Raw genomic sequence first — 15,340 nt, 5'->3', positions numbered from 1 at the left:
TTGTAGGGACATGGATGAAACTGGAAATCATCATTCTCAGTAAACTATCGCAAGAACAAAAAACCAAACACCGCATATTCTCACTCATAGGTGGGAATTGAACAATGGAACACATGGACACAGGAAGGGGAACATCACACTTCGGGGACTGTTGTGGGGTGGGGGGAGGGGGGAGGGATAGCATTGGGAGATATACCTAATGCTAGATGACGAGTTGGTGGGTGCAGCACACCAGCATGGCACATGTATACATATGTAACTTACCTGCACGTTGCGCACATGTACCACAGAGCCTAAAGTATAAGAATAATAATAATAATAATAATAATAATAAAAAGAAAAAATAAATAAATAAAGTGAGATCTTGAAAAAAAAAAAAAAAGAAAACAAGACAGGGCAGAGGAAAAAGTCAAGCAAGAATATGGTCTCAACTGGAGCCGAGCTTCAGCTGAATCCCATGGGAAAGCACTGACTGTACCACAGAGTTGATCCCACTTTGAGGCAGAGAGGCCAGCTTCTTATATCCCGTATAAGAAGTGGTCTTTTTCAATGGTGAGAGGTGCAAAGATGAGGGTTGAACATAGTTTTCCTGGTGAGGCACTCCCATTTAGCTAAATGCAATTTTTCACAAAATGGCAACAACAAGTACAGGGGATCTGGGCAGGGCACCAACAATATCTACTACAGATGTTTGTGAAATACATGAAGACATGTAGCACAAAGCTAGAAACTCGTGTTAGGAAAATTTGTTATTTAATACATACTTAAGAATTATCTGTACAGACTTGAATATTAAGTTGAGTTGATCAATCTACTTACAGAAAATGACTTATGCAATTGAGAAATACCCATCTATAATTTATTTTTTTAAATGTTGTATTATTCATTCACAGAAAAGTAAGTAAACATATGATTCTGTAGAGACACAAAGTAACCATGTAGAAACATAAAACAATGGAAAAGAAAATATCTTCATGAGATAATTCTGACATGAGAGAAAAACAACTGAATATTTTGCCCCATAAAACAGTGATGGGGCAAAAAGAAAGGAATCAAAAGCAGTCATTTTGATGAAAAGCCCAATAAAGGAACATAAACAGCTATCAGGAAAACATAATCTGCAGTAGAATCGGAATAAAGTTTATATTACAGAGAAGAGAAACAGATTTTCTTTGGGACTTATTTCCTGCCATACATTCAAGGTTATTTTCATGTATCTTATCTGTGAACTCTGGAGGTCTGGGACTAAATTCTTGTTCATCTTTGCATTCCCTATGGCAGTGGTCCCCAAACTTTTTGGCACCAGACACGGGTTTTGTGGAAGACAATTTTTCCACGGACCAGAGGAGTGGGGAATGGTTGTGGGATAATTCAAGCACATTACATTTATTGTGTACTTTATTCATATTATTATTACATTGTAACGCATAATGAAATAATTCTACAACTCACTATAATGTAGAATCAATCAGTGGGAGCCCTGAGCTTGTTTTCTTGCAACTAGATGGTCTTATCTGAGGGTAATGGGAGACAGTGACAGATCATCAGGCATTAGATTCTCATAAGGAGCATGCAACCTAGATCCCTCACATATGCAGTTCATAATAGGGGTTTTGCTCCTATGAGACAGGAGGTGGAGCTCAAGCAGTAATGTGAGCCATGGGGAGCGGCTGTAAACACAGATGAAGCTTCATTCCCTTGCCTGCCGCTCACCTCCTGCCATTTGGCCTGGTTCCTAATGGGAGCTGGGGATCCCTGCCCTGCAGCACCCAACCCAGTACCCTGCATTTTGAGTGTTAAATAAATATCTGCTAGTTACTGTATGAATTATTTATATAGAATAATTAAGCCACAAGTAAGTTATGGATGAAATTCAGCTGTTTTTCTACCCTAGTATGCTGTTCAACTTCAGAGTGATAATCATTATTGACATAATGTTTGTGTTTGTTTGTTTTAAGAATAAGTATCTTTCAAGTTCTATATATTGTACCTGGAGTAGAAAACTTTGTAAGAACAAGAAAATACTTAAAACATAGATTAGATCTTGTACTATCAGGATGTGTATGACTTAGCAAGAGTTCACTGTGAAAGAAAATTAGGGCATCAGAAAGAATGATAACGTAAGAAATGTGAAATATAATCCAAAACATCAACATTATACTTATTCAGTTCCTTAATGCACCTGGACTCTATGTAATGTCACCATTACAAAAGGAGTATAAACAAACTAAGCAAAAATGTCTGCATATTGATGGCTATTTTAAATTTAAAATACCTGAAAGACTCTGCTGTCAGATATCTCATGGGAATGTTCAAATATTTGCAGATTCTCACAGGAAATAATAATAAATGATTTTCAGGTTATACAGCATTTTTCTTCTACATGTCGCATTGCTATTATTATGTAAGGTACAGCAACTCTACTTTCAGAGTATATTAACTATGGAAACAGTAATTTTCTTCCATTGTTGGCACTTTAGCTAGAAGTCAATGAAAAAGAACCTCACAGTCAAACCATAAAGTTTAATCATCAGCATCAAAATATTCTATTTGTACATATTATTTTATTACTTTATCCTCAAGTTGCTAGATCTGTCTTGAAAAAAGAAAAACTACAGCTACCTACTAATGTTCTATTTACCTATGATTCAGCAACTTAAGATAGAAAAAGGAACTAATTTTTCTAAATTAGACATTGCTGTTTATAGTTTTTTGTGTGAATTTAAATACTTAGAAAAAATTAATAGATTGTGCATTAACTTTGTTCATACTATTAAAAATTACATTTTTCTTCCCCACAACTTAAGACAATAAGAAAAACACTCTCCATTCTCATAAAATATATCAGTGATATATAAATGGAACACTTACTACCCAAGTCCCTAGTTCTATCTGTTCCAAAGTACTTGAGGAGAAACTGTATATTATTACTGAGGCAATTAAGCAAAATTATCTCCCTACTAATTAGAAATGAGCAGAAAGAAAGTGCCATAAAACAACTTTTATCCATTAGAAATCCAGATGCACACCAAATATTTCTTTGGTGGTAACCATCTCTCAAGTCAACAGGTCTATCTGTGCTCAAGCAAGAGTAATGACATGAAAGGATGAGTAAAATGTTTTAGTAACCATAAAACTGTGAGGAGTAGTACTTTTCAACTTGGATTTTTAAAACTCTAACAAGTTGACAATTACAAATTTCTTAAATGGAAATGTTAAGACAAAGATTTAGTGAATGGCCTTTTAAATTATGGGATGCCAATCCTGTGTTTAAATTGCTTGAGCTTAATCACTAAATACAACATTACTTACTGATAATGTTTTAAAGAAAATAATCAAAAAATGTTTGAAAGATAACTCCTCCAACTTGTCAAACGGAGGCCCGGATTACTAACCAATCTTTATTTTTAAAGTAACTTATTTTTTATCCATTAGCAAGGTTCAAGGCAGCCCAAGAAAGCTTGAGTGATGGAAACACATGACAGCACCTTAAGCATTAAAGGGAATAAACTTGAGTGTTACTTCTATGCTCTCAGATTGGATAATCAAGTATGTGTTTCAATATACTAAACAATATTTTAACTCAAACAAACATTTCTTCGGCATTAGCTGTTATTTAAAAATTTGACTTATTTTTAATAGCTTGTGACACAAGTGATACACAGAGGTATAATTAAAGACCATTTCTTAGTTATTTAATACCATCATTTAAAAGTATTGTCATGTTAAAGGCAGTGTTTTCCTTTCTGGAAAGATGCTTTGTTTGTGGTTATGCTAAAAGGATTTTCCTTACTAAATCTACTGATTTTAATATTTTATTTTTAATAATGACGACGTAAACAGCATTTACTACATGGCAATCTAAGAAGCATCATTACTTTTTATTAACAAATGCGAACACCAAAGCACGAATAGGTTAATTTGCCCCAAGTCATACAACTAGTTGGTCACAGAATGAGGATGAATCCAGGCAGTATGGTTACAGAGTCTTGCACTCTTACCACTTTTCTTCCAATCATTTAGTACATTAGTTTTATCTCACATTTTCAATCCTTAAAAAGTAGCTAACTTGCTGTTGGCTAAAATTCAAAAAAAGAGTAAAATATTCATTATTTAAATTTCCAACAACTTTAAGGAGTTTTATATTTTTCTCTGTAATTAAGAGTAGGTACAATTTATTTGCCAATCATGCCAAGTTAACATTTAGAGAGTGTGGATTACGCACTGTAAGTAACAACAATTTAGGGTTGCCAGCTTAGATGTTTTAAGTACTTAATTTATAAAATAAGTTACTCTTTAGCAGTATTTAGCATACGTATTTAGTATCTGTATAGGGATATGCAAATCATCCTGGTGGGTATTTTTCTCCTAATCCACATCCACTGGTTCTCCAGTACTCCTGTCTTCCTTCCTAAGGTCTTTGAGATTTGAGCCTTCAGGATATTCACAAAGGTCCTTTCCTCCTCTTCTTCAATAAGACCATAATAGCTACACCTGTCTCCCCACCTCTGGTCTTGCTCAACTTTGATCTAACATGAACATCATAAAAGTGAACTTTCTACTACACAACACTAAGCACTGCATTCCCATGATAAATAATTGTAAACACTGTGCATTAATTGTAAGATAAAGCTGAAACTCTCCTGATTGAAAGGTCATTTATGACTGGTTCTGCTGCCTCTATAGGAGTGAATCCTAACCCTTTTTGGTTTTATTCTTTTTTGAGAACATGCTGAAAGACACGAAAAACACATATATTCAATAGTTATCTCCCAGGTTTCTTGTTTCCCATACATTTAGAAGTATAATTTTTTTATAATTTTTGGATTCATTTTGTTTACTACTGCTAGAGAAGAAATGACTATATCACCCTTTATCACTATAAGCTCCTGCGGGGATGGGGGTGGGGCACATGCTGAACATTATTTTTTGGCCCAGAAGCTTCAGAGAGGGCCTATTATAGCTGCATTCAACATATATCTGATAAACATAAATTATATATATATAATGCATCCTAATAAACAGAAGAAGAAGTATATTCTTATACAATGAAGCATCTTGCCATTGACTTTTACTTTAGATGCTTTTCTACAGAAAGAGAAAAATAGACAAATCAAAACTCCCTTTCAGTACAATATATTCAGTCCTGCTGTGTAGAGTATTAAGACAAAGAAGGGAAGAGAAGAATTAGAAGACTAAAGGGAAGAGGATGAAGCTGTTTGAGTAGTAGTAGTTACTCCAGGTAAACAAAACCATAAATGGAAAGAGACAGCATAAATATCAAATAATTTATCCAATTTATATACCCATTATGAGATGCCTATACCACCTGTTTCCATTATGAAAATTCCTAAGACTTTGTATTCAGTTTGGTCTTTCCATTAGTGAATACTGAATGCCTTTCATGTATCTTCATTTAGAAGTAATGCATGTTCAGGAAACATATCTTAAGAAGTGTATCACGGCCGGGAGTGGTAGCTCACGCCTGTAATCCCAGCACTTTGGGAGGCCGAGGTGGGTGGATCACAAGGTCAGGAGATCAAGACCATCCTGGCTAACGCGGCAAAACCCCGTCTCTACTAAAAATACAAAAATTAGCCGGGCATGGTGGCGGGCACCTGTAGTCCCCGCTACTCGGGACGCTGAGGCAGGAGAATGGCATGAACCCGGGAGGCGGAGCTTGCAGCGAGCTGAGATCGCACCACTGCACTCCAGGCTGGGAGACAGAATGACATTCCATCTCAAAAAAAAAAAAGCATCATATGATAACAGAGGCAAGGTAGAACAGAAATATGCCACACTAGAGCAAGAGAGGGACCGTGAAAAAAACAGATTCAAACCTAAGCCCCACTCTTTGCTAGCTAGAGAAACAGTGAGGTTACTTAAATTCTATGAGTATCATTTGCCTCATCTTTAAAATATAAAGAGTAATATTTTGAAGGCTTGTAAAAATTCAGTAAGAACACTTATCTAAAGGGCCTATCAATGCCTGGCATCCAATGGGTGCTCAATGGTCAGTTAATGTTTTAATAGTGATCAAAAATTATGAATATCAGTCAAAATAACAATGTAATTGACAAATCATACATGAATAAGGCTGAAGAAATGTGTTAAAAGAAGTATAATTAATTCATAGAAAGAAGGGGTCAGTACAAACTACAGCTTCCAGGATCATGAAGGAACTAGATGGCTATTAAAAGTGAGGATTAAAAGCGTTGCCAGGAAGAAAGAACATTGTAAGTAAATGTGTGGAAGCCTGAGAAGCTTGGGACATTCGAAGCCACAGGCAGAATTCTCTGAACTGAGGTCAAAGTTTAGGAAAAAAGGATAACAGACTGCCTGCCCGTGGTAAGGGCCTTGAATGCCAGGTGAAGAGATGGCCCCTGAGACTGATCTGTCATTGGTCTAACCTACAGGTTTAGTTCTGTTAAAAGTAAGGGAAATAATGGTTTATTTTTATGTGTATAAACAATCATAAAATTTTAAAAAGTAATGTCTAGTAAAATAATTCACATTATTAACACCTACTGAGTAATATTTTCCTTTCCAATTGTACTATAATAGCTACAGGATATTCCTTAAATATGTTTTTGAAACTTCTCTCTGCACTTAGCCCTTTTTTTAATATCAACAAAAATATATTTGATTGATATAAAATATTTTTGGTTGATATTTAAAAAAGGTCTAAGCGAAGAGAGAAGACATTGGTCTATTATATCAATGACGAAAAGGAATTATAAAACAAAACATTAATATACTTTTAATAAATTATGATACAAGTAATTTATAAAGATAATGGTTGAAAAAGCATAGTTTATGCACAAAAAGAAAGAAATCATTTTCCCTAAAAACCATCTCTTGTGAAAATAAATAAATGGAAAATAATCATCTAAATGCATTCGGTATACATTAAAAAGGAAGCTTTCATTCAAAGATTGAGTCAGAAGAAATGTAAAGGCATAGAAAATGAAAATACTCCTAAAAAAAAAAACTAGCAGCAGAAATGAAAACAGGAAAATATCAAATGTAAAAAGAAAAAAATGTAGGCAACTAAACAAATAAATTTATAACAAAATGTGATCAATAAACAAGAAAGATACTCTAAGATAAAATTAAACATTTTCACAGATAGTAACAATATGGCTTTCAAGATTTTTTAAAAAAAAAGTCACTGAAATCTTATACTCCTATCTGTGCAATGAAGCTTAAAGGGTGAGAAAATTAAATAATGAAATCTACAGTAACTAATATTAAAGATGGGATATTTTATTAATTTCACTCAGCACCCAACAAACTGATAGTTCAAATCATTTTAGAAAATGTTCTCACTTCGATTTGCTCCTTTCTTCAAATCTGAAGTACTCAACACATTTTAAAATAAAAATGAAGTTTAGTTTATAAAGATGAATACGTACTTAAATATGTCAAAATTCAAGCAAAGTGATATTTTTAACTTTCCTTCCTGTACTGTAAACTTGAAATCAATCCCTATTTTAAAACTTTGACATAACCAGAATCAATCACCAATTTTGTGTTTCAAACTCATTTTTATATTTTAACTGATGCTGAACAATTCAAATACGAAGATGCTCTACTGTAGTATAGATTATCGGTTTCCAGTCTTTTAAAGAATGAGACCCTTATAACTATGAACAACTTTTTAAGACTCCCCCATGTGAGATATGTATACTCTGTATAGTACTATGAATTATATAATGCTTTAAAAATATACACATATCTGAAAAAGATTAGCAAGTAAACTAGACAAACACACTTATAGAAACAGCAGCTGATCTGCCCATGCATTTAAGGAATGCTTCCAATAATTAGATGACCTTTTAGAGCTATAAGGACCACTTAAGTGGGAACCACTAATTCAGAAGTCAGTTTAGAAAAGATATAACCCATTCACATTTGCTTAGTGCTTCAGAGTTTACAATTGAGTTTAACTGAGTTACAACTGAGTTGTCCTGAAAGATAGAGGGGGAAGGTATAAGAATTCTCATTTTACAAACATGAAGATCAAAATCTAGAGAGACTAAGGAAATAGGTCAAGGTTACGCAGCTTAGTAACAACTCCTATTAGATAGCAGGTCTTCTTATTACTAAATCAATGGTTTTATATTTTACAACTTATTCACCCAGTGAAGGAAGAATAGTGTAATAATTTCTGTAAAATCAGCCTAACATGCTCTAACCAACAATTCAGAGAGAGCAACAAATGTATTTTGACTTGCACCTTTTTGGATACTCTTAAAAACTTGGCTATAATTCTACACAATAATAATTAGGGTATTAAAACAGAAAGAATGAGAAAATGAGCTAAGATATGCTAAAGAGATAAACCCACCTTAGCAAAGGGTCATGAATTAGGAAGACAACAAATTTCCAAATATTGTAAAACCTTCAAGTTCTATTTTTCTTAAGTATCACTTTGTACCTGTCATTTCTAAACTCAATCTAATAAGCCCAATTGTCTTGTGAATTTCTTAATGATCTTAACAAGATCAGGTAAGTGTTTTAAAATACAGTAATACAATTCTTTAATTAGTTAAGGAGTAAGTATTCCAATTCTAGAGCATTAGGTAACACAAAGACTCTGGGAAATACTAATGAAAGAGTACTAAACAAAACTAAAACTAAAAAGTCAAAAATTGGAGATGAAATATATGTTTTAAAACACATTATTTTGGATCTTAAAAGATTTCCATGATATTTTTGAACGTGTAATATTAAAATGATGTCTCTTTTTTTTCTGTCTCATTCCAAAGAACCATAAAAAAGCAAATTAAAACAGTGATGAAACAAAACGCTTACAGGTTTGTATCTCAGTGCATCTCTGTAGGATCCAAACAAAGCAGCCTGTGCTCTAAGAAAGGCCCTAGCTACTCCATCACCCGTAGCTGTAGACTGCTTCTTCAGTTTATTTTTCAAGGCCGAGACCTGCATGACAGAGAGGAACAGTTAAATTAACACCTCAGAAATTGGTACAGCGAGGTAGGAACCCAATCAGCAGGCAAACCACAGTGTCTGTAGGTCAGCCAAAAATTCATCCTCCTCCCTGATAGTTTATCTTTTTAACTGCAGAGAGCACCTGCTGGTCTGTTAATTGAAAGGAAAGGAGGAGAGGAGAGTAACGTGCTAATGCAAATTGGTTTATGCTCTCTTTTTTTCCCAAGGCCTCTTGACATAAATAAGCTTTAATTATTTTACAATAAACTGCTTGTGAGCCACATTTCTACAGATTTCTAGCAATTACAACATGTGTGTACTTGTTTTGAAATGAAGCAGGTTAGGGTTTGTTCATTTTTGCTAGGTAAGGTTATTTGTTACAGGTCCTCCAGGATCACTTACCATTTAAATTTTATTTTTGGAAGTCTCATTTGCATATATAATTTTCCAGTCATTTGTTGAATAGTTTTTGTCATTATGAGATAAAGAAGAGGGGAGAGGAGATAAAGTTATTGAAATTAAACCATGAGTGGAGAATTTTATGCAAATGTTATACATTGTGTCATTTAATCTTCACAACAGTCTTCTAAGAAAAGCATTCATATTCCCATTTATGAATGAAGAAATAGAGGAACAAAGATGTCAATTCATTTGCCCTTACTATGTAGCGAATAAGTGGCAAAGCTGGGATCTAAACCTAGTTCTGTCCAGTTTTTTCCACTACCACATGGTGGGTTTGAGTTCAATATCATTGCCTCATGAACCAGTTATCCGATTAAAACACTAATGTTTCTAAATCAAAGAAAAACTTATCTAAAAATTTGCATAATTTTAAAAGGCATTTAAGTTTGTTTTAATTCTTCATACATTTTTCTATCTTTCAATTTCAAGTGCTATGTATTTTAGAAAATGCATATTATTTATGAACAGAATTTTAAGTGAGATCATACTCCTGATGTAAACTTTTATTTTTTAAGGAGGAGGAGATATAAAATGCTCCTATGCATCCAATTCACTGTACCAATTCCTTTCACACAAAATAGAGAACTATATTCTGTTCACTTAAAAATATTGGTTCTCATATATATTCATCAATGCTTAAAATGGAAACATATTACGTTGTGTAACAATTCTGTTTTATTTAGAAAAAAAACTGGTACAACAAATTTTGGAAAGAATGCTCACTTAACAGAGCATATTCTTACCCTTATGAAACTATCATACAACAAAATAGTGTCATTTCTCCTTTTTAGGTATATATGTGCATACATATATATGCAAACATATACACACATACATACACATGCACACATATACACACATACAACACATGCACACATATACACACATACACATGCACACATATATCTATGCAAGAAGGGTTATTTTTATTTCTTTATGCAAGTAGCCCTGACTTTGCTTGTAGACGATTGTAATTGAACTGTCAACCTAATTAACAACTAAACTTTGAATAATGCTAATGAGAAATGAACACAGCATCAGAGGAAAGACCAGCTCTACAGGTGATAAACCTTCACAGTAGTGACATTTTCCAGTGTAAAATCACAGTTACTGTGATCTGATCAAAGAAACAGACCCCCATTGGGTCCAATTATAATCACAGTTTTGAAAAAATTATTGAGTTATGTTCATAATCTATGCAGAAAGGCCTTTGCAGTGTAGGTCTTCTCCCCATAGCTGTGATCTTTTCAATTTATATCCAAGCTCCATAGATTCAGATAAAAGTTGAGAGCCTAATTCATTTAGCCCACAAAGTGCATAAACCAGGATTCATTTAAGAGAGATTTTTATTATTAAAATCTAACCTCAATAAATGCATATTTTTTGGTAACCCACATATTCAAACAATAATAATTACAAAAATAAATCTAAATTAATGTCCTTTATTCTGAAACTTCTAATGCTATTTTTAAGTTTCAAATGTCTTCAATAACAATGGGAGTGCATATCAATATACATATTTAATTACTACCTCCATCCCCAAAAAAGATTACGATGTAAGGAATATGATTCCAGTCTTTTTAAAGTATTATTATATATAAATAGTTTTTTATTAAAGATTTTTACTTTAGAAAATAAAAAAATTGAAATGCACCTTACATCTCTGCAAAAGAAAATTCCTTAATGTGTATTTTTTAAAATAAAATATGAAATTCACAACTCAGTTCTCCACAAATCAAGAACACAATGTTCTCCGGACAATCACAACACGTATGCTCACTAAGAATACAGGCAAGTCAAGCCATTCCTCAGCCTTTATTATACCAAATCCTTGACTGCATAGTTGTTGCCTGAGTTATAAGGGAGTATTAAACACAATGCCACAAGCCATTCCAAACCAAATCATAAATATGCAGCCTTCACTTCCAAAACTAGTCAATGATAGCTCCTGAGATCCCTGTGGATGTGTAGAAAATAGGAAAAGAAAGTACCTGTTCTAGAACTATGCTGGCCAATAGGGTAGCTATCAGTCATACACGCACTTGATATTTGACTTGTCTCAACTGAGATTTGCCATAAGAGTAAACAGACACTATATTTAGAAGACTCAGTACAAAAAAAACTCAATAATGTTTATATTGATTATATTTGGAAGCAATAATATTTATATATAGGGTTAAAATATATCGTTAACATTAATTTCACCTATTTCTTTTTTTTTTTTTTTTTTTTTTTTTTCTTTTTTTTTTATTTATTTTTTATTTTTTTTCTTTTATTATTATTATTATTATTATTATTATTATTATTATACTTTAGGTTTTATGGTACATGTGCGCAATGTGCAGGTAAGTTACATATGTATACATGTGCCATGCTGGTGCGCTGCACCCACCAACTCGTCATCTAGCATTAGGTATATCTCCCAATGCTATCCCTCCCCCCTCCCCCCACCCCACAACAGTCCCCAGAGTGTGATGTTCCCCTTCCTGTGTCCATGTGTTCTCATTGTTCAGTTCCCACCTATGAGTGAGAATATGCGGTGTTTGGTTTTTTGTTCTTGCGATAGTTTACTGAGAATGATGATTTCCAATTTCATCCATGTCCCTACAAAGGACGTGAACTCATCATTTTTTATGGCTGCATAGTATTCCATGGTGTATATGTGCCACATTTTCTTAATCCAGTCTATCATTGTTGGACATTTGGGTTGGTTCCAAGTCTTTGCTATTGTGAATAATGCAGCAATAAACATACGTGTGCATGTGTCTTTATAGCAGCATGATTTATAGTCCTTTGGGTATATACCCAGTAATGGGATGGCTGGGTCGAATGGAATTTCTAGTTCTAGATCCCTGAGGAATCGCCACACTGACTTCCACAAGGGTTGAACTAGTTTACAGTCCCACCAACAGTGTAAAAGTGTTCCTATTTCTCCACATCCTCTCCAGCACCTGTTGTTTCCTGACTTTTTAATGATTGCCATTCTAACTGGTGTGAGATGGTATCTCATTGTGGTTTTGATTTGCATTTCTCTGATGGCCAGTGACGGTGAGCATTTTTTCATGTGTTTTTTGGCTGCATAAATGTCTTCTTTTGAGAAGTGTCTGTTCATGTCCTTCGCCCACTTTTTGATGGGATTGTTTGTTTTTTTCTTGTAAATTTGTTGGAGTTCATTGTAGATTCTGGATATTAGCCCTTTGTCAGATGAGTAGGTTGCGAAAATTTTCTCCCATTTTGTAGGTTGCCTGTTCACTCTGATGGTAGTTTCTTTTGCTGTGCAGAAGCTCTTGAGTTTAATTAGATCCCATTTGTCAATTTTGGCTTTTGTTGCCATTGCTTTTGGTGTTTTAGACATGAAGTCCTTGCCCATGCCTATGTCCTGAATGGTAATGCCTAGGTTTTCTTCTAGGGTTTTTATGGTTTTAGGTCTAACATTTAAGTCTTTAATCCATCTTGAATTGATTTTTGTATAAGGTGTAAGGAAGGGATCCAGTTTCAGCTTTCTACATATGGCTAGCCAGTTTTCCCAGCACCATTTATTAAATAGGGAATCCTTTCCCCATTTCTTGTTTTTGTCAGGTTTGTCAAAGATGAGATACTTGTAGATATGTGGCATTATTTCTGACGGCTCTGTTCTGTTCCATTGATCTATATCTCTGTTTTGGTACCAGTACCATGCTGTTTTGGTTACTGTAGCCTTGTAGTATAGTTTGAAGTCAGGTAGTATGATGCCTCCAGCTTTGTTCTTTTGGCTTAGGACTGACTTGGCGATGCGGGCTCTTTTTTGGTTCCATATGAACTTTAAAGTAGTTTTTTCCAATTCTGTGAAGAAAGTCATTGGTAGCTTGATGGGGATGGCATTGAATCTGTAAATTACCTTGGGAAGGATGGCCATTTTCATGATATTGATTCTTCCTACCCATGAGCATGGAATGTTCTTCCATTTGTTTGTATCCTCTTTTATTTCCTTGAGCAGTGGTTTGTAGTTCTCCTTGAAGAGGTCTTTCACATCCCTTGTAAGTTGGATTCCTAGGTATTTTATTCTCTTTGAAGCAATTGTGAATGGGAGTTCACTCATGATTTGGCTCTCTGTTTGTCTGTTATTGATGTATAAGAATGCTTGTGATTTTTGCACATTGATTTTGTATCCTGAGACTTTGCTGAAGTTGCTTATCAGCTTAAGGAGATTTTGGGCTGAGACAATGGGGTTTTCTAGATATACTATCATGTCATCTGCAAACAGGGACAATTTGACTTCCTCTTTTCCTAATTGAATACCCTTTATTTCCTTCTCCTGCCTAATTGCCCTGGCCAGAACTTCCAACACTATGTTGAATAGAAGTGGTGAGAGAGGGCATCCCTGTCTTGTGCCAGTTTTCAAAGGGAATGCTTCCAGTTTTTGCCCATTCAGTATGATATTGGCTGTGGGTTTGTCATAAATAGCTCTTATTATTTTGAGATACGTCCCATCAATTCCTAATTTATTGAGAGTTTTTAGCATGAAGGGTTGTTGAATTTTGTCAAAGGCCTTTTCTGCATCTATTGAGATAATCATGTGGTTTTTGTCTTTGGTTCTGTTTATATGCTGGATTACATTTATTGATTTGCGTATATTGAACCAGCCTTGCATCCCAGGGATGAAGCCCACTTGATCATGGTGGATAAGCTTTTTGATGTGCTGCTGGATTCTGTTTGCCAGTATTTTATTGAGGATTTTTGCATCAATGTTCATCAAGGATATTGGTCTAAAATTCTCTTTTTTTGTTGTGTCTCTGCCAGGCTTTGGTATCAGGATGATGCTGGCCTCATAAAATGAGTTAGGGAGGATTCCCTCTTTTTCTATTGATTGGAATAGTTTCAGAAGGAATGGTATCAGCTCCTCCTTGTACCTCTGGTAGAATTCGGCTGTGAATCCATCTGGACCTGGACTTTTTTTGGTTGGTAAGCTATTGATTATTGCCACAATTTCAGCTCCTGTTATTGGTCTATTCAGAGATTCAACTTCTTCCTGGTTTAGTCTTGGGAGGGTGTATGTGTCGAGGAATTTATCCATTTCTTCTAGATTTTCTAGTTTATTTGCATAGAGGTGTTTGTAATATTCTCTGATGGTAGTTTGTATTTCTGTGGGATTGGTGGTGATATCCCCTTTATCATTTTTTATTGCATCTATTTGATTCTTCTCTCTTTTTTTCTTTATTAATCTTGCTAGCGGTCTATCAATTTTGTTGATCCTTTCAAAAAACCAGCTCCTGGATTCATTTATTTTTTGAAGGGTTTTTTGTGTCTCTATTTCCTTCAGTTCTGCTCTGATTTTAGTTATTTCTTGCCTTCTGCTAGCTTTTGAATGTGTTTGCTCTTGCTTTTCCAGTTCTTTTAATTGTGATGTTAGGGTGTCAATTTTGGATCTTTCCTGCTTTCTCTTGTGGGCATTTAGTGCTATAAATTTCCCTCTACACACTGCTTTGAATGCATCCCAGAGATTCTGGTATGTTGTGTCTTGGTTCTCGTTGGTTTCAAAGAACATCTTTATTTCTGCCTTCATTTCGTTATGTACCCAGTAGTCATTCAGGAGCAGGTTGTTCAGTTTCCACGTAGTTGAGCGGTTTTGAGTGAGATTCTTAATCCTGAGTTCTAGCTTGATTGCACTGTGATCTGAGAGACAGTTTGTTACAATTTCTGTTCTTTTACATTTATTGAGGAGAGCTTTACTTCCAAGTATATGGTCAATTTTGGAATAGGTGTGGTGTGGTGCTGAAAAAAATGTATATTCTGTTGATTTGGGGTGGAGAGTTCTGTAGATGTCTATTAGGTCCGCTTGGTGCAGAGCTGAGTTCAATTCCTGGGTATCCTTGTTGACTTTCTGTCTCGTTGATCTGTCTAATGTTGACAGTGGGGTGTTAAAGTCTCCCATTATTAATGTGTGGGA

At 34.6% G+C, this 15,340-nt stretch overlaps 1 protein-coding gene across 4 annotated transcripts in view; it reads right to left on the bottom strand.

Annotated features, from left to right (window-relative positions):
• The window catches only part of DENND1B (DENN domain containing 1B), a 265,750-nt gene that overhangs the window by 80,046 nt on the left and 170,364 nt on the right, over positions 1–15,340 (bottom strand). For all 4 annotated transcript variants that reach the window (XM_054523755.2, XM_024234528.3, XM_024234539.3 and 1 more), the window contains one exon: positions 8,818–8,943. In XM_054523755.2, the coding sequence (XP_054379730.1) occupies positions 8,818–8,943 (126 nt within the window). The remainder of the gene's footprint in view (positions 1–8,817; positions 8,944–15,340) is intronic.

The sequence above is a fragment of the Pongo abelii genome, chromosome 1, assembly GCF_028885655.2.
Source record: "Pongo abelii isolate AG06213 chromosome 1, NHGRI_mPonAbe1-v2.0_pri, whole genome shotgun sequence".
Lineage (NCBI taxonomy): Eukaryota > Metazoa > Chordata > Mammalia > Primates > Hominidae > Pongo > Pongo abelii.
Note: the sequence above shows the minus strand (reverse complement) of the source record. Positions and strands in the feature narration are given on the sequence as shown.